Source organism: Typopeltis vanoorti, chromosome 10 (assembly GCF_054136105.1).
Source record: "Typopeltis vanoorti isolate ZY-2024b chromosome 10, IOZ_Tvanoo_1.0, whole genome shotgun sequence".
Classification (NCBI taxonomy): Eukaryota; Metazoa; Arthropoda; class Arachnida; order Uropygi; family Thelyphonidae; genus Typopeltis; species Typopeltis vanoorti.
The window spans coordinates 43490617-43509388 of NC_143558.1; the positions used below are offsets into that span (position 1 = coordinate 43490617).

The 18772-nt window shown below is 33.5% G+C and overlaps 1 protein-coding gene and 1 long non-coding RNA gene across 6 annotated transcripts in view; one reads left to right on the forward strand and one right to left on the reverse strand.

Moving 5' to 3' along the window:
• Positions 1-297: 297 nt before the first annotated feature.
• On the forward strand, positions 298-17092 carry LOC150102369 (uncharacterized). 3 transcript variants are annotated; one of them, XR_016548916.1, is made up of 2 exons: positions 298-534; positions 15295-17092. XR_016548916.1 is itself a non-coding variant. In XM_090398847.1 (2 exons), the coding sequence occupies exons 1-2, from the start codon at positions 11821-11823 to the stop codon at positions 15628-15630; spliced, it is 414 nt and encodes a 137-aa protein (XP_090254973.1). In that variant the 5' UTR covers positions 11613-11820; the 3' UTR covers positions 15631-17092. The 3 variants fall into 3 exon arrangements, 1 of the variants encoding a protein (XP_090254973.1); XR_016548915.1 differs by lacking the exon at positions 298-534 and adding an exon at positions 8033-8127; XM_090398847.1 differs by lacking the exon at positions 298-534 and adding an exon at positions 11613-11898.
• LOC150102370 (uncharacterized) overlaps positions 15644-18772 on the reverse strand; it is a 399049-nt gene continuing 395920 nt past the window's right edge. For all 3 annotated transcript variants that reach the window (XR_016548919.1, XR_016548918.1, XR_016548917.1), the window contains one exon: positions 15644-15775. This is a non-coding gene — a long non-coding RNA (uncharacterized LOC150102370). The remainder of the gene's footprint in view (positions 15776-18772) is intronic.

Here is an 18772-nt window from a genome sequence, read left to right on the forward strand (position 1 = left end):
AGAGAGGATTTCGCATGCGAAGATCATAGATGGTTTTTTTTATGACTGTGTGCAGGTATCGTAATCTTGGTCAAAGTCTGTACCCATCGGAATCAGACACCAATATATCAACTGAACCCTGAACTGGTAATGAGTCTGATGGGTTGCGGGGATGCTACCCCTTCCACTATCAATTTAAAAGTACAGAAATCTTGATTTCGATTGACACGTGATGATGGTCTTTGGTTCACATATTTATAGGACAGATGATGTTTATATCAGTTTGAATTTATTCATTTAAATTTGATAAATAACAGTGTCAGCTCTTTCTAGATACCTGAACCCCACGCCTAGCAACCGACTGTGCTTACAATTTTCACGCTGAAAGAGTTTTGCCAGTGCAACTGAGAGTGCATATGAAGAATTGTCATTGACGTGAACTTCACACTTTGATCATTTAAAGTTTAAAGTAAATATTGAAGTATTAAAAACAAGACACGAAGGTTAATAGAGCCAAAAAGAGAAATTGTCTTTGATAATATTGACGAACGATTCGTAAGTATTCTTACTGAAGAGCAATTTAAGTTTTTTTTTTTCTGTTTTAAGCTTATCCAATCCTATCTCTTCACTCCAGTGTGGGATAACGACAAAGTTAAACAAAATGATGACACATTAATGATTTTAAATTTCAGTAGTTTTTGTGTAGGATTCATAACTAGATTCTCGTTGTCAGGCAAAAGGACCAGCATTTTTTAAAAAATTTTATAGAAACTAAATCTGTTTCTAAGTCTTTTAAGAAGTTACTATCTCTGAATCAGACGCCCTATCATTTGAAAGGTTGGTAGCATGTATTCCATCTATGGATATCAGACTTTTCTAAAACTAATGTACTGATTTCAGAGAACGCCCATCCATCGTTTTCAGATATTAACAAGGAGTAGAGACAGGAAATTATTTTGATCTATTCTTTCATAACCTTTCACTTACGACAGAATTCAAGTGCAAACAATAGTACAGTTGAAATGGTATATGTTGAACTGCACTTCTCCATTGAACTTGCTTCAATCTATAAAAAAAGAACTACTGTGTTTATTGGAGGTGAAAAAAAAATAATAAAAGAAGATGCAAGTGCGTCCATAAGGTTTTGCAAAGCCATACTTTCTTAACGGTATAACTTCTACAGCTTTACTGAACCCAACAAAGAGCAGTTCAATAGATGCCGGAGGCTATGTGATAACAAATAACAATGACTCAGTTGTTCTTACGTGCAGATCTCACGTGTGAGCAACCGCCAGGTATTTACACTGAGTCAAACATTCGTTTCTATGGAGAGCAATAATGAGATCACTTCTTGTTAAATTTTATATTTTCTACACGTTTCAGTTTAGTGCTCAAAATTTTTATTTCTGTTTTTCTCCGTTTTCTTTGATTATTGGTCTTAACCAGACTAAATTCCTTTTGTAAAAAATACCCATTTGGTATGTATTTAGCACTTAATGCATTTTAAGAAATGCACAAATCCATCAGAATATTAGACATTTCGCTAACGGGCGCAATGAATTTCTTTACCGAACAAAATATGGCATATTGTACACTGAATCCACAAATTATCTGCGCTTCTTCTATCATTCAAGGTTTTTTTTTTGTTGTTGTTGTTGTTTTTCATTTAGATCATGTTGTTCGTAAATTACATTAGAAACAACTAAGGCTATGAAGCCGGTATATTGAGAAAATTTTAACTGCGTGTGTTTTTTGACTGGTTTGGTGTTCTGATAGATGAAAAACTCGAGTTTCTGGGAAAAATAAAATTTTGTAAAAAAATATCCGTTTTTTTCGTATGCGGTAATTAAAGCTATATGATTAGATATTGTAAGTATGTATTATCTTAGACTAGTTAGCGATGCAATTCATTTGTAGGAATCGTCGGAAAATATTAATTTTTCCGAGAAGAATTTCCATAGTTTCAAGGATATTTTCGTAATTTTAATGATTTTAAAGTCCTATATGACTAATCTTATTTGTTGTGATATTTGGATCTACAAAATTTGCTACTTTTCTGGAGAGGAATAAAATACCAAACAATCAATCATACAAATTTTCTTATTCCAATTTTATATAACATTTAAAAATATTTCTTAATGGATCCAAAAAACATTACTTTGATTTCCAGTCTTACTAAATCAGAAAAGCGTGTTTGCTAAAGCAACGGATGACAGCAGAGATTCCTGCTATTATCTATATTATATTTACAGATTTTATATTTAATTATATTTATAGAATAGAAGGCATACATAGAGTTATGTAAGTCTTTATATGGATATCCATATAAGGACATAAATCCATTGCTGGGAAGAGATTGGTGTGTCGTTCCGTTTCTGGTCTTTGATTCCATAACCAAGGGTGTCGTAAAATATTGATCGGAAGTTGCGGGTTTTTTTCCAGTGTTTAGTGTTATCAGTGAACTGACCGTCTGTGTTTCAAGAATGGCATTTCGAAACTACTTAACTGACTGATAGAAGCGTTGTTGAATTCTACACCTGTGGACAGAAACCGAAGAGATAATAAAACAGTTGATTACAGTGTGCATGTCAGTTTAGTAACATATCTATCCAAATGTGAACGTACTATGATGTGTACTTTGGCTGTCTGAGAAAAGATAAGAGATTTATTTCATTGCCTGCATGTGTTTGGACGATGACCCAGCATCTTCTCATTACCTTGCATTTATCTTTAAGTGATCCTTACCTTCTCTCATTTTTTTTTTGTTTTTCGTCAAAAGTCAAATGTTACTTGAAATCCCCGATTTGGTTGCCATAGCAACTGCGTATGTCAGTTGTCATTCTTGTCTAAAGTCTTGTAAGGGGGAAACTTCAAAAATGTTGGAGAAGAATGGCTCACTTGCATTGTGTTAATAAAATGTCCAGATACTTGTGACAGGTTATCGTCGCGTTCAAAAACAACAGCATATTCGTTTTAGTGAAGTTAGTTTTGAGAGCCTCTGTAGCTCAGTCAGTGTCAACATTACCAGGTGGAGAGACCAGGGTTCAAATCTCGTCTAGGATGCAAATAACGTTTATAACGACTTTTCAACTTAAAGTCAGTTAATCAGTCTCATACAGAGGTGGCAGGTTTTTTTTCTCCCGGACGCTCAGGGTGTTTTTTTTTTTTATCTCGCAAAACAGGTAAATCGGCAGAGGAAAAGCGCAATTTACAGACAAGACAATACTGAGAAGATTAACTGCTCTATCATAAGCGTGCTAATCAGATTTATAATAAGTCCAGTTACTTGGCCGTGACAGACCACTGAACTTAACGCGAAAGAGAAGATGGGGGGTGGGAAACCTAAGTTTGTATTCTAGGAAATTTGTAAAATATTATATTTATTGTACAACACTTGGACTGGAAAAATTAGCAGAAGAGAATTATTATACAAATTCGTGAACAACAAAATACTAACAACATCGGGGAACATCCAAAAGATTCCGAACCTCCGTAGCTTAGTCGCTATCGGCGATGTATTTCAGCTGGGAAGAAATGGGTTCGAATCCTGGAGTTTTTTTATACTGCAAAACAGACAAACCGGTGTTTTTTTTCTCCCGGTCTTTGATGATAAAGCTTATCCTCTATGATAAAGCTTATCATACAAATACAATCAACAGACCTAATACACTGGCCTCATAGACTTAGCCGCTTCAGCAATCGACCCAAATAACACCACCACCACCACCACTAACAACAACAACCGAAAGATGCTTCATCTGATAGACTATCGCGGTTATGTTAGCTCCATACAAAAATGGTCACGATAAAAAAAAAAGCAAAAACCCTTGCACCAGTGGAAGTACAGTAGATTCGATGGGAAATATATCAGAACCAGCATCCTTTGCCACTGCTGTAAATTTCAGGTTTAGTGAAGTATCATTCTGGCATGGGAGCTTCGTAGACTCATTATCTATGGTGAAGAGAGGCATGGACGACAAGGACAACTATCGCTCGAAATAAATTTCAGATTTACTTGCATTGATGACGTTTAATAAGAATAATGATGGTGATAAATGCCGATAGTCTACAAGTTGCCAACGACTAACACACATCACTTTGGGTTATAGGCAGGGGTCATGTTGCATAGCGAAAGGCATATGAATTGCATCAAGGGCCCATATTTAATTCATACTTATCTGGGTGAGTGGTCTGCTGCTTGAAAACAATCAGAATCTTGGATTGTCCGATCATACATCACCATTTGTGAAGAGAAAGTTGGAGTGGAGAAAGTGGGAGCCAAAAGGCTGCTACAACGATCACTTATAATCAACTTATGATTCACATTAAGTTGTTAAATTTAAGACGCAAATATTTTTAATCCCGTGTTGTTTCTTAGTGTATAATAATTAAACGTGTTTTACAATTTTCGTAAAATATCTGTGCAGTACAATAAAATAGACCAGTCATAAAAGCTTAATTAAAAAAGAGCGCATAATCAAAATGAACTACCGAGGAATAGTGGAACGGGTTATAAAATATATCCCTGATAGGGAAAAGATACAAGAGGAAGGTGCATTTTGTGCTGGAAAGGTCTGCCTATGTTTAAAATATTTTTTCTCTTTTAATACGAAGGAAGCCTTCTTTACAGCAGCTCGGGTCGCATAGTCGATAGTCGTGATGCTACTATCGACTAAATCTAGGTCGCGAGGAACATTTAGAAGTACTTTTAAGCCCGAAGTGCGTTTACTGGTGTCATACGGAGATTCCAAGGATTCCTCCTTTCCGGAAACTGTTTTTTTTTTTTTTTTCCTTCAATTCTGCAAAACAGACAAACCGGCAAAGGAAAATACGGATAGCAAACTTGTTGACATGATTCACTTCTAATTTAATATTTTCAATTTTCTACAAACTCTTTTAAAGCGCCTTTCATTTTCTAGAGGTTCAGGAACAATAATTTCTAGAAAAAAATCCCCTTAGGTTGACCGACCGATTACGCTATCCACAACCTCCTACGCCAATATAGAGATTTTACTGACCACTAAACCTGTACAAACAGCAGACACCACGTGGCGACTGCGGCAACTAAAAATAAACTACACGAACGCTAAATAGCGTCAGCAGCGAAAAATGCTAAGTCCTATCATCACCAAAATTAGATTTATAAGACATCGAGTTACTTGCTCGTAACAGACCCTTGGGTGTAATATAAAAGAAAGATGAAAAGGAATCTTCCACACTGCGGCACTGTGAAAGAATGGCTTCTGGACAACAACGTTATTAACCTTGTTGACCCAGTCCGCAATTCTGATTTAAGTGTGAGTGAGCTATTCTAGTGCCAGAACAGCAATTGGGAACTGGATGTGAACGACCGCAAAGTTTGAAGCCGTGAGTTTTGTAATAATGTATGAGAGAAATGGCAAAGGAAGTGTCTACTAACATTTATATTTCTGATATGAATGTAAAAATAAAATTACGAATAAATAGAATCAATGCAATAAGTAGTTGACTCTGAAATGTAACCGGTCCGGTATCCAACAACAAGGCACAGTTCAAAGAAATAATAATTAAAAAATAAAATTAAATCATGGAAATGAATTAAGAAACTTTAGAACTAAAAATTAAAATTAAGAATTAAAAAAATGATTTAAATAATCGTGAGTTAAATGTTTCCATTATTTAATTATAAACGCTCTGATTAAAAATTAATTAATATGCTAGACAAGTACAGGCTGTGAAAACATCTTATAAAAATGGAAAAACAATATGCATATAGCGAGTCGATATTATCACACGATTCTTATGTTACAGCATTGAAAAACTAACTCAGTTTATTGTCTGCCTAATAATTTCTCCTTGAATAAAAGATTGCAATATTAACACTACAATTAAACTGCTAAGCGCATGCAATTCAGTTATTTGATTCAAGGTTACAGTCCTTAAAGGCAACTAATTGCTTTACTACGCATGTCATCTTCGTGTTGTTTTGTATGTAGATTTATGTGCTTCTTTTTAGCAGTAAATAAAATAAATAATGACACTGAAAAATGATTGGAAATATGCGTGTGTAACATGTGGGCTTGACTTTGGTCTTCATTGTAAAGCCTGGTGACCTAGTTTTCGATTTGGCTCACATTCAGGGCCACTATGCGTTGGTAATCTGCCACAGGGTTATCTGAAGAAGGCAGAGGAAGAGTGAACGTGAAAAAGATAACACATTACATCAACACTCGAGATATTTAGGACACTTAAGGAGAACGTTATATCACAAAAGCAGGTTCAAAGGTGGTTCTGATGGTAGAAATTTCAAAATAGCAGTTTTCCTCACTTCGCATGCGCAGAAAAAAAATCTGACACGTCATTAAATTTATACAGGTAAGTTTTGTTTTTTGTTTTTTTTGTTTGCATGTGATTCTGATATAAAAAAAGTCTGAGTGAAAAATCTCTTCAATCAACATAGGATAATATCGCTCTTACACCGCTCAACTAAAATGCTAATTCTAGTTCTAGAGTAAAATATGATGATTTACATATTGATAAACATGTTTTTGAACTATAATTGCTTATGTCTAAACTAATTTTAAGAGAAGTTTTTTTTATCTGTCTGTTTAAAAAACGCGGATGCTGTAACACCTACAGAGTTTATTTTTGTCACATCCGCTTGCATTTATGATTCGTAACAAAAATTAGTGAATGCTAAAATTAGAAGAGAATGTTCATTGAAGTTCCGGAATATAATTGCCGGATGAGTAAGGTAGGCCATTCGCGAATTCGTGATCTAAATAAGTATTTCTTTTTATACTCAAATAAATAAATAATAAACTTTCATCTGTTCTGTTATTAGAATTGCCACTCAAAATACAGACGTCATTTCAGACGATTTTTCTTATCTTTTTATATCACTAATATCTGTTTCGACTAGTTAGCTTTAAGAAAGGATGCCAATTTTTAAATGATGTGCGTTCTCTGGAAAATCAGTGGTGCTACCTCCAAACTTTGGTTTCACAATCCCTAATAATGATTCACCCTCTTGCATGGAATTTGCATCTTCCAATAAATTATCGATACCTACTAAACTACTAAAGCTCTTACTAAAAAATTTTGTTTGGGGATCAACAAATTTAAGCAGCCTTTGCAAAATTTAAAAATATATATATATATATTTTAATATAAAAAATTTAATATAAACGGTAGAAAGAAAGTTAAGTACTTATAGAGCCTACGTACTGTTGAGAAATGTTTTGGCAAGATAAACCTTTTATGTTATACGTTATAATACGATTTATCACATGCGTACAATAATATTATATTCGAAATGAAAATATTAATGCAAAATAGTAAAGTGTAAAATTATTGAATAATATTTTTCAAAACAATATTTCTTATATATAATTTTGATTATTATTTTTAATTCGAGTTTATGCGTAGAGTTAGGCTTTGTGACCATCCGATTATCAGTAACGTATAATTATAGTAGATCGTGTAGTGAGTTGCTGAATGGGTTAGAATTAAAAGGCGGAATGTCAGAATAAATCATATGGCACTGAAATGTTGAAAATATAAAATCAGGTGAAATATAAAATTACATATAACAATGCACAAAAGAATATGCTCAATTCATATCGAAAACATGTGCAGTTATTCCGAGATGGAACATTGACTAAGATTATTTTACAGTCTTATTAGCAAATTTTAATTTTATTTGGACTGTTTATGATTGAATTTATAAAGATTACTGTCCGATCAATTAACAGTTTGGGAAAAAAATTCACGTTTCTCTTGAGAAATATTCGAAGTTTTTCTAACACCATATTCCCTGCTATAGTAGCAGTGAGAATCGCGGAATCACATTAGGCAAAACCTATCTATTCTCTCTCTCTCTCCTACGTAAGATATTGTGTCATTCGTTTCTGAAGGGAGGCAATCGTATTCACCTTTATGGAGAAAAATCGGTTTAACTCTTTCAGCAATTCCCCGACTTGAACTTTCACCACTTGAAACTTGTTGCGCAAATTTGAGTCTATTAAGTGTCTAGAGACAGAAAAAAAACTTGGTTTTGTGCCAAGACTTTGAGCAAATAGCCACACGTACTGAGGTCAGTAGGGTTCATTCTTGCTCTGCAGCCAAGAAAGCCGGACGTGGTTCGTCTTACGGAGTGAAATACAAGAGGTAAGTGTTGCACAGATATTCGACCGTTTACCGGGATTTCTCTCTCTCTCTCTCTCTCTCTCTCTTTCTCTCTCCTACTGCAAATAAAAGAGGGAAGAAACTATTCACTGTGGCTAGGCACAATTCTTTGAATAATTTTGCATCTGTTAATTGAAGATAGTCTCGATAACGCGAGAGCTGTCCTTCGGTTGAAAAGACAATCAAATCTTATCTGGGACGAGAAGGACCTTTATGAGGCCTTTTCAACTGAGGGCGAGCTAGCCGATCTCATACACAAGATGGGAGGTAATTTCCTCCAAGGAACTCGGCTTTTTCATTTCACCAAACAGACATAAGATACTGGCCTCGTAATCTTAGTTGCAGTTGCTTCGCCATTTCAGCTCTTATCAATCCACTTTATCCAGAATCCAAGACAGTAGTGAGTCCCTAGTAAGAAAGTGAAATCACATTGTGCCGCATTATTAGTTCCGTTGATTAGATTAGCCAGCAAGCCTTCTATAGGACTTAACATTTCCTTTCATTTGAAGTGTACAATAGCCAATATGTTGTCATCACATCAGATGGTGAAAATTGAAAATTATCTGCTACATAAATTTCTTATATACGAGATAAGTTCTTTTGGACGGTTTGTCTGTTTCTGCGGAATGAAAAACCCGAGTTTCCGAGAAGAAAAAACCCAACCATCTCCGTATGACATCAGATAACTCATCTTCAGCTGAAAAGCTTTGATAAAGGTTCTGCGCGTCTTAGACATGATTCGAACTCAGTTTACTAAGATCAAGTTTTCAGTGCTCTCCGAAGAATTTGCTGTAGTCTATAACCACAAAAAAGTAATTCACTATTCGGATTAATTGAAAGATGAGGGTGATTGACTTCATTTGCTTTACATAGTTTTTTCCCTCCAATATCGAAATGTGTTATTCTTTATTTTCAGTACCTTTAATGCTTCCTGTCTTTTTTCCTCATCCAGTTCTTCATACCTAGATCGTGGTCTTACAAAATTTCTTTGCACCTTTCTTATTTTTCCTTGACTCGCTTTTGGGATTTTTAAGCTTAGTTATAAGAGAATTTATAAGTGCATTTTTTAGGTTTTTGGTCAAATAAATTTGTGTCCTGTCCAAAATGTTTTGTTCAGGAGTTTTGCTCATGCTGAGTGGCAAATTAGATTTAGTTTTCAATCTCTTAGGGTGCTAATTTTTTTATTTTCTTATTAAAATCCTCTCATGACCCCAAACCAAATAAATTTGAAGTGTCACTGTGCAGTCCCATTTTTTTTCGCTTCGTTCGGATAGGTTTTTCCCATCTGAATGAAGCGATACGTCTCCTTATTAGGGGGTGAGACATTTATAAAGACGGTACAAAAAACACGCCTTCGTTTCGTCTTAATAGGGCTGAGTTACGTCATTTCTTGTCAACTAGCTACCAGCTCACTAGGTTTACGGTATAGAAATAGTTCAACATCTCCCAATCATGAAACTTCCGGTTGCGATACGTAATTCAAACTAGGGGGGAGAGAGAGAGAGAGAGAGAGAGATGCAAGCCAATACTTCTCGGAGAATCCCTTTAAATCTTAGAATGAAATTCTATACTCTCGTGAAAAGCATCTCTAGACTGAAATAAAAAATGAATCATCGTTAAATTCTATGTAACTGTCTTGGCTGACTTTTAGCAGCCGCAAAGTGATTAAATGAAAAATAAAACTTTTAGAGTGATTTCTGTTTTTCATAAAACATCGTTTTACAGTATCCCACTGGATCTATTTTCAGAATCTAAAATTACTCAAGGCTATTTGGATGTAATCTTCTGAAAAAAAAAACATTTAATTTTAAAGAAAGGGGTCATTCCTGTTTTTTTTTACTTGGTAATCCCTTCAATATTCGTTAAACAGCTTCTTATCATAACTTAAAGCGACCTACGTGCTTGGCTGGATTCCTTATTACTCATAGGACTTGGACACTGATACGGCTCAGTATACAACTTTTTACTATCGTGAAGACAAAGATTTGTCTTCATGATAATAAGAAGTTGGTCTGGCTTTGGCCTCATTGAAATGGTTAAAGTTTAGACCAATAATTTCCCTTCATTTTATAACTCAAAATGTCATTTGGATTTCGGATCGGATGGGTATTCTGAACTATTGAAGTTCTACGCAATGTAAGCTTAGCGTTTTAACTGCTCATATTTTAATTTATACTTGACTTAACAATGAATCGCAAGTGGGAAAAAACAAGAAGTGAGGAGAAAAATATACATTTTGGTAAATTAATGAAAAGTTTAATGGATAAAAATGTTTTGCTTTTTCCCACTAGGAAAGCTAAACTTTCTATTCGATGTCGCTTACCATTTGCACGTTATCTGGCTGCACGTCTTCCATATTCATTAGCTTGCATACTGGACTGCACACATGAACTTTTGTCTGATAGGTTATGAGAAAATCTTTTGTATATCAAACTGGTCATAGAGGCAGGTACAAATATGATCAATAACTTCTAAGTCAACACGTTTGTGAACTGCTATCTGTAGGTATAATAATATAAAAGAAACGTAACGTATTTTACCAATATTTAGAGAAAGTAATCAGATTTATATTTATCTAAACAGACTATATTTTCATACTAATTATTCACATCGTAGCCTATAAATTTTCTCAAATTATTTTAAAATAACGATACAAATATCGTATTTTGTATTTATGGATTAAGACGATATTTTTATCAGTTCAGTAAGTACTTTATATAGACTAGTAATTCTCCAAATAGAATACAATGATAAAAACTAACATGATAAAAACATTTGTTCTAATATGATGCGCTTAGCGGCGAAAATCCATCTGTAACATTCCTCGCAATTAATTTTCCAATCGTATACTTGCGTCCTTTATATTTCGAATTTTAAATAATTATAAAAATATTACAAGTTACAAATTTTATAAACAATTTTGATGAAATCAGTAAAAAATAGCGTATAAAAACTTGAAGGTGTATGAAAAACTAATTCTAAAATAATTTTACAATGGGGGGGGGGGGGGGGGGGGGAATAGAACCGTGTTTTTGAAACGCACCTATTTAATAATCTCTGCACTATAAGTAAATAATGATATTTATAATAATATTTTTATTTCTAACCCATACGTTCAATTTTTCTTTTCCACTTCCTTCGAAATGATTACTTTTAGCAAAACATTCTCTCTTTTAGATTTTTTTAATTATTATTCTTTTAGAAGCGCAGAAGAAAATAAAAAGCCAAAATTACACAAGGGAGTGACATAAACGAAGTATTTCCAATGAATCATGTGGTTGCACATTAAAAAAAATGTATAATGGGTTTGTTGTTGTTTTTTCAATGGAGCGTGTGTACTACTTTTAGAAAACTGCGATAGGAATTCAGCTTTTAATCGGCGCTAAGGAGCCACGACTGGTTGGCTATAGACGCCATCCCACGCTATGTAGCTGTCTACCACGACCGTAGTAAATGATTCTTCAACATGTGACTGAGTTCTCGTTAGCAAAGTTTCTGATTAGAAAGTTCGTAACAAGGCGGGGTCGGTTGATATATTCTCATCTCCTACTGGCTAGTGAAGTTCGTAATTTGCGCACTTCCCCCACATTTTCTCCCCTTTTGTCATACTTCTTGGAAACGTCATAGATATTTTAGGAAACAGGATGATAAGGGCTATTTATTCTCACACTGTCAATGGTGGAGACACAAACCGGGAACTCACTCTGTACTTCGAATCATCCTGTGATAGGACTTACCTTTAATTCGAACCAGGTAATACCTTAAGAGTAATTTCAATATTTCATTTTAAATATCTACTTGCTTTTGCAGTTTCAATTTATTTTCATTTTGTTTCTCTGAACGTATGTTTTAAGTCAACAGAGTATAAAGAAAATATTAACAGTATACTCTATAACGAAGACCGTTTGGATTCCTCAATCCAGATCGATTTTAGTTAATATAATAATCGCTTTCGGTTCTTCTTCTAAATACTGTATTAAAATACTCCAGTCATTATTTAAATAGTACTTTGTCTGCATTCTACAAGACAAAGAAATTATGTTATATCCTTCATAACATATGCATATATTATAGCATTAGCAATTAATTAATAATAATGAACAAGCTGTTATTGCGTCAATTAGGTAACTTACGACTTCTCTAACATAAATAAAACTGGATTTAACATCTCCCTCTTAATTAACAAATTCGCCAGTAAAATAGCCTTTCGTTTGGTGAGGGAGCTTGCTCCACCTTTGCATGGAGTTGCCCTGGTACTATCCAACTGATCATTTTCACTTGGTTCCGCCGATAGTTTTTTCGGCATTGAAACTCTATGGAGGTCGATGGATTTCGACCCGCGTTTCGTACCCGGCTATAAAATAAAACGGGATTTAACATCTCCCTCTTAATTTACGACTTCTCTGTTTGGCTTCTGTTTTAACAAAGGAAGCTAGCCTTCCAGGGTAAATACTAGTTTCAAGCGATGTTAGCTGAGTTTAAATGACCTTCGGAAATAGCAGGAAAGGCTAACAAATCTAGTTGCCGAGAAAGAAAATAAAAAAAATAACAGAGTGGCTTGCCAGCTTGCTTATAGCTTACTGTAAAGATAAGAATAACCAGCTAAAATAAAGTTGTTTTATAAATGTTTACATAACCTACTTTTCATGCACATCGAAACCTTTCCCGTGAATATTAGATTTATCCTCGTTAACTAAGCAGTTAAATGTTTATTCCCTAAATATTTAATGAATTTTAATCCCGATGTCACTATATGACACTTGATATTGGATTTATGCTGTGACTGATGCGTGTTTCCAATAATTCTGTTGCAACAAGTTCATTTCGAAAAACATAAAGCGAGTTACTTCCGTACTTTGCATCGGCTTAATTATAATATAATGTCCTTCAGGATGTCAACTAAACCCGAGCTTACAGTATCTCTTTGTTCGAAAGAATACGTTCAGACTTTACTTGGCAGCGCAAAGTATCCTCTTTAGAAAATCCACGTCCTTATTATGTAAGATATTAAGTCATACGATCAAAACATTATTTTCGAACTAATGGTTAGTTTAATTAAAAGCTAGCTTTAAAATGTCGATTTAAACGACTAGCCGAATACGTGGAAATAATTAATTATAAAAATTTTTAAAAATGACAAGCGGCATTATATATTAAACTGACGAGATTTTTCTAGAATTTCATGTAGACTATGGCGCCCTCCGTGGGTTTTATGATCGGGATGACTTCTTCCCGCTTTCCTTGTTTGGGAATTTTAATGATTCTCGGTCTTTACTAATTTAAATATTGTCATAAAATACTGGTATCCTCTCGGTTCATTTTAATTATTGAAATGCTTATATGCAATTACATTTTCTTTAATTTCTTATAAAGGTAATGTACACGAATTTTTATTTAATTTCTCAATTAAGTATGAGTAGAATAATGGAATAAAGAGAAAAAAATGTTTTTTATTTAACCAATTTAAGTAACATGTTGAATATAACGTCATAGTTATCTTTTGTTTTGTTTATTACTGTAAACAATGAAATGTAATATTAAACATTAGAAATAATACAATTCTCTCCCATTTGGTATATTTGATTATAACGAAATCTCCAAAATCAATTTTGCATGCGAGTCGATAAGTTTAATAACGTTTTGTTTAATAACAATATTATGCGACATTATAACATGTAAACATTATCATATTCCTTTAAAATAAATGATTAGGAGTATGTAAATGTTTCCAAGTTATAATATCGCATAATATCGTGCCATTTATCGCATTGAGGCTTCGTTTTATGTGCCACATTTTAACTTGTTTGTCCGAAATATGGGAGGGCGGATTTCTTTATAGTTAGCAATGACAATATTCATGGAATTAACGATTTCAATGTCAAAATTTGTAAACTAAATAGAAGCTGTTAACGATGTTCGGTAAGAAATATTCAGTTTGGTTCATGTAAACTGAATATCTCTTGCTCAACATAGGAAATATGGTTTAGATGGAAAACTTTAATAGGAAAAATGTCAAGTTCTTTATTTCTTTCTTTGAGAAAAGGGAATAAAAATCCAAGGTCAGTCAAGCATTATTTTGATAGAGCTTAGCTTAAAACATTGGAAGACGATATCAAATATGACTTTTTCTAAACTTTCCGAAAATCAAGTATAAAGCGTAGTAAGAAAGCTAGAAATTATTTCTCAGTGAACTAAAGAAATGTAGGTTACCATTTTTACGATGTTATGAAGAATATTTCTCTGGAAAAAGGGTGAAAGTTTCAGTTTAAATGAATATCTGTTAACATAAATTCTTGGATACTTTTCCTGAGAAGTGCAGAATAGATGCACTAGAAAGTATTTATCATGTAACAAGAGACGCGTTTTTATTATATTCCGAGGCATTCCAGATAACAGTCGATCGATCCTTCGTCAGCCATCTTAATAAAAAAAATATTATTTAGAGCTAGTCTTCATATAGTTAAAAATGCATTTTAATATGACTTTTTGCGGATATTCACTTTATAATAAATTTATACATCCTCAAATCGTAGTAGGTTAGTAGTTTCTGATGTAAATTTACGCATTGTTCTCGATAATTAGCACCTAGCCAAACATGAGAATCCATTTGAGAATAAATGCATATGCTATGTCTTTAGCTAAAACTTTGGATCTCATCAGTAAGGAAGGGACAACAGAATTTAATTTCCCATTTATTAAGAATATAAGATGACATGCGATGAGGTTTGCATTATCTTTTTTGTAAGAGGTTGTTAATTGTTTATTTTTTTTTCGTTTATTTTCATGAGCCAAATAAATAGTTGATCGGTTGAAAATGCTGTAAAAATACCAGACAGTTCTTTAGTTCGTAGATTTCTTTTTAAAGCATCTGTTTGTTTTTTCCATTAAAGCTAAATCATTTCGCTTTATACACTCAGCCAAGAAAAAGTAACTTAATGATCTTTTTGGTAAATGAATAATATTAGTCCTAAGCAATATGAATACTTTTTTTATCTTCACACACACACACACACACACACACACACACTAAATTAAACATTCATTCATTTTTACATTTTTCTTATATTACTTGCATTGTTTATAGATTTTCATTAAATAATTAGTAAGTTTTAGTCCCTTTTTCTTATTTATATTTATTGTTATTTTCAGGTGTTCAGAATATTTCCCGGAATGGCACTCTCATCTGTTTTTGTTCGAAAGCAGGCTCCAGTAGCCATCGCCTTCTTGCTTCTGGTGATCTCCCTTCTTCACCGTACGATGGCAGCACCTTTTCCAGATGCAGGAAGTAATGATAATTCGATAGACGATGACACAACGAGAGAACCCCTTTCTGCATGTGCTCCGGGCACATACTTAAGAAATCTGTGCGAGCGCTGTGCAAAAGTGACCAGATCTGTGGAGGCTTACCCTTTCTGTTGCAGTGGAGCTCATAACGTGCACAAATGGTGCGAAAATTTCCTTTCCTACACTTTGAAAGAGCCTTAAGTTCCTAAAGACACTGGCGGTAAAGTATTTATTTCTTCTTAGTTGTTTCGCTGTGTTGATGACTTTAGCAGGACATTCCCTGGTGACTATGTTGGCTGCAGATAGAATCATCGCAGAGCGGGTTGTGGCGCCATCTTGTGAGCATCTGAAAAAACGAATAATTTAGAACTGTTAATTTTTTGAGTTGGTGTGTAACATCTTATTTCTAAAAATTGCTTTCAATCCAGTAATGAAAAGAGAAAATTATTGATGTGTGACTAAATAATTTTGCTTATGATAATAATAGGTGGAATATGATATTCTGATATTCTCTCGGAATGTATAAGAAACCGATTATTAATTAAATTAAATTTTTATGGTATTAAATTTTTAACAAATTAAGTATTAAATTAAAAAAAATAAGTACGAATTTTTTGAAAAATATTTAATTTTTAAAATTTTTATTAAAATGTTTGATTAATAAATGGCATCTCTGAAGTATATTTCTAACGTACGAGTATGAGTAAAAAAATTCACAAACTAAATACTCATCTCAATTTTAGTTTATTTATTATCGTGTTGGATCGATCACGTGTCTATCAAACAAAATCCATCATAGATGTGTTTATGTTTTTAACTGCACACCACTCCAGTGACAACTACTCGTTGTTACTGGAGTGGTGTGTAGTTAATTAAAATAATAAATAGTGATGTCACAAGTTACGTCATTTCGATGGCAATACCAAAGATCCGTATGATCATCTGGTTAAAGTGATAATTTGTAGTTATGTTTATATAATTATGAATTTATTGTGATTATAACCAAGAATTATTTGCCATACATATCGGTGAAAGATTTGTATGTGTGTATGTGGGTAGGTGCTTGTGAATATTAGAAATTAATAGATACGTATTCCTGTTTTTGAAACTTGACTTTCGAAATTCCTTTTCTTATTCATCTTCTTAGTCGAGATCACAACCTTCTTTTTTTCATCGATTTCCATTTTAATAATTAAAACACGTATCTCAAACTTCTTGCTTTTATGTAATTATTTCGACTTTTTTTCTTTCTCTTTTATTTAATGTATTTTAGCATTATTTTATGCCTTCTGTTTCTTCCTACAATGCATTTCACCATCTTTCTATTACAATCCTTCCAGTACTGTAATTTAAATTAATTTTTCCTTTAATGTATACATAAATGCGTTTTCCATTTTTAAAACCTCATATTTAATAGATGTGACATTGTTTTTTATTTTTTATGTATTGTGACATAAGCTCCTTCTGAGAATGTGCTCTCTTTATAAAATAGTAATTTATTTGTTGTGTTTACTGTTAGTTTTTTTTTCATGTAAATCGATCAAATCAGTGCAATTTGCTTGACCATTATCAAGTAACTGAAATAATATTCCTTCAATATATTTCTTACTTTGTCACCTGATTGATTTTAGTAATTAAAAGAAATAAAAATGCTTGACAACTATTTTGATGTTCTGAAATATTTTTTTTAATTCTCAGATAAACATATCCACACATACCAGATGGAGAGAGAGAGAGAGAGAGAGACAAAGAGCTAGTTCACATCACCACAAGTGTATTTTAGAAATCTCTAACTACCTTTTATACTAATTAACATCCTATAATAACCAGTAGTAACTCAAGTGCATTTTAAATGACACATGCATTTCAAATTGTGTCGAACATGAAACGTAAACATGCCACTCCAATCACGAATGTGCTGCCATCTACAATCGACATTATAAACTAAGCTGCTTCTCTACTATCTTACTGTAGGCATAAAATTCTTTCTACATATAATCTAATGAAGCGTATGATTAAAATGAAGTAACATATATACGCGGTAGAAGGCTGGACAATAATGATACATACGTATGCCAGCAAACACTTTTTGAAACTCACACATCACATAAACACAAATAAAAAATATTCTGGGTATCAGGATCTCTCAGTGGGCAGTGAATATACGGATAAATCACCAACATACTGTGAGCCATTTATGAAGCTTTTATTTTTACTAAGGCTCAGTTGTCATTGGAGAAGTAGCATTATTTAGCAAAACCATATTTGAATCTAATTGTATAAAAAATACTTGAATCAGAAGTATTCAATTTATAGCTCTAAGTCTGCCTCCGAGTTTTCACGAATTGCACGTACAAAATAAAGATAGAAAATACTCTTATTTTATCTTATTTTAAAAGATTTACTCGACATAGTTGTGCTAGAGGAAGCTTTTTGCCTGGCGCACTGCTAGTCATCAGATTTGGGTTAGGTAGGATTATTTGGAATTATGACCAAAGCTCCCTAAGGCAAATGCTATAACAGTACATTACTGTATATCTCTTAATTGCATGTGATCTCTGGATGTTTAGATGAAAACGAGTTTTTGAACCATAAATCCTAGTTTTCGAAACTAAAAATCAATTTCCAGGAGAAAATCTGCAAAATTCCTTTACAAGTTGTTTTTTTTTTTTTTTTTTTAGAATGAGAAACATTTTAGACATAAAATTTTATGTATTAAAACTGTTTAAGTTAAGGGATATTACATTCCATATTGTTTCATAGCCGAATAAGAAACTCAAAGAGTTTCAAGCCGAATATAGAAACTATATAAAGTTCGGCGAGTCCAAGCGTAAGCAAATATCTGGATAGTGCAACACATAACCCATTTGGTAGTGCAACACTGAGGAAATTCATAGCAAGAGTGGAGCAAGCTCCGATCACTGCACTTATTGCACAATCAAATGGGTCAGGTGTTGCACTATCCAGGTATTTGCTTACGCTTGGACTCGCCGAACTCTATATAGTTTCTATATTCGGCATGAAACTCTTTGAGTTTCTTATTCGGCTATGAAACAATATAGGATGTAATATCCCTTAAATTAAATAGTTTCACGTCGCCGAATTGAAGCCTTTGGCTCTTCATATAATTATTACTTTATTAGGACACCTTCTTGGCAATTCTTATAGTAGGGTATGCAAGTTCTGTTCGCTACAAACTTGGTATTACCTAGGTCTACCTACTCGCTGATGAGACCCCGATGAAGGTGGAAACCGGTGCGAGGCGGATCTGGCTTTGAGAGGCACCGCTTGGAGGTAGGTTTTTGCCTGTCTCTGAGTGGGGCCACCGCTGAGATTATGGCTC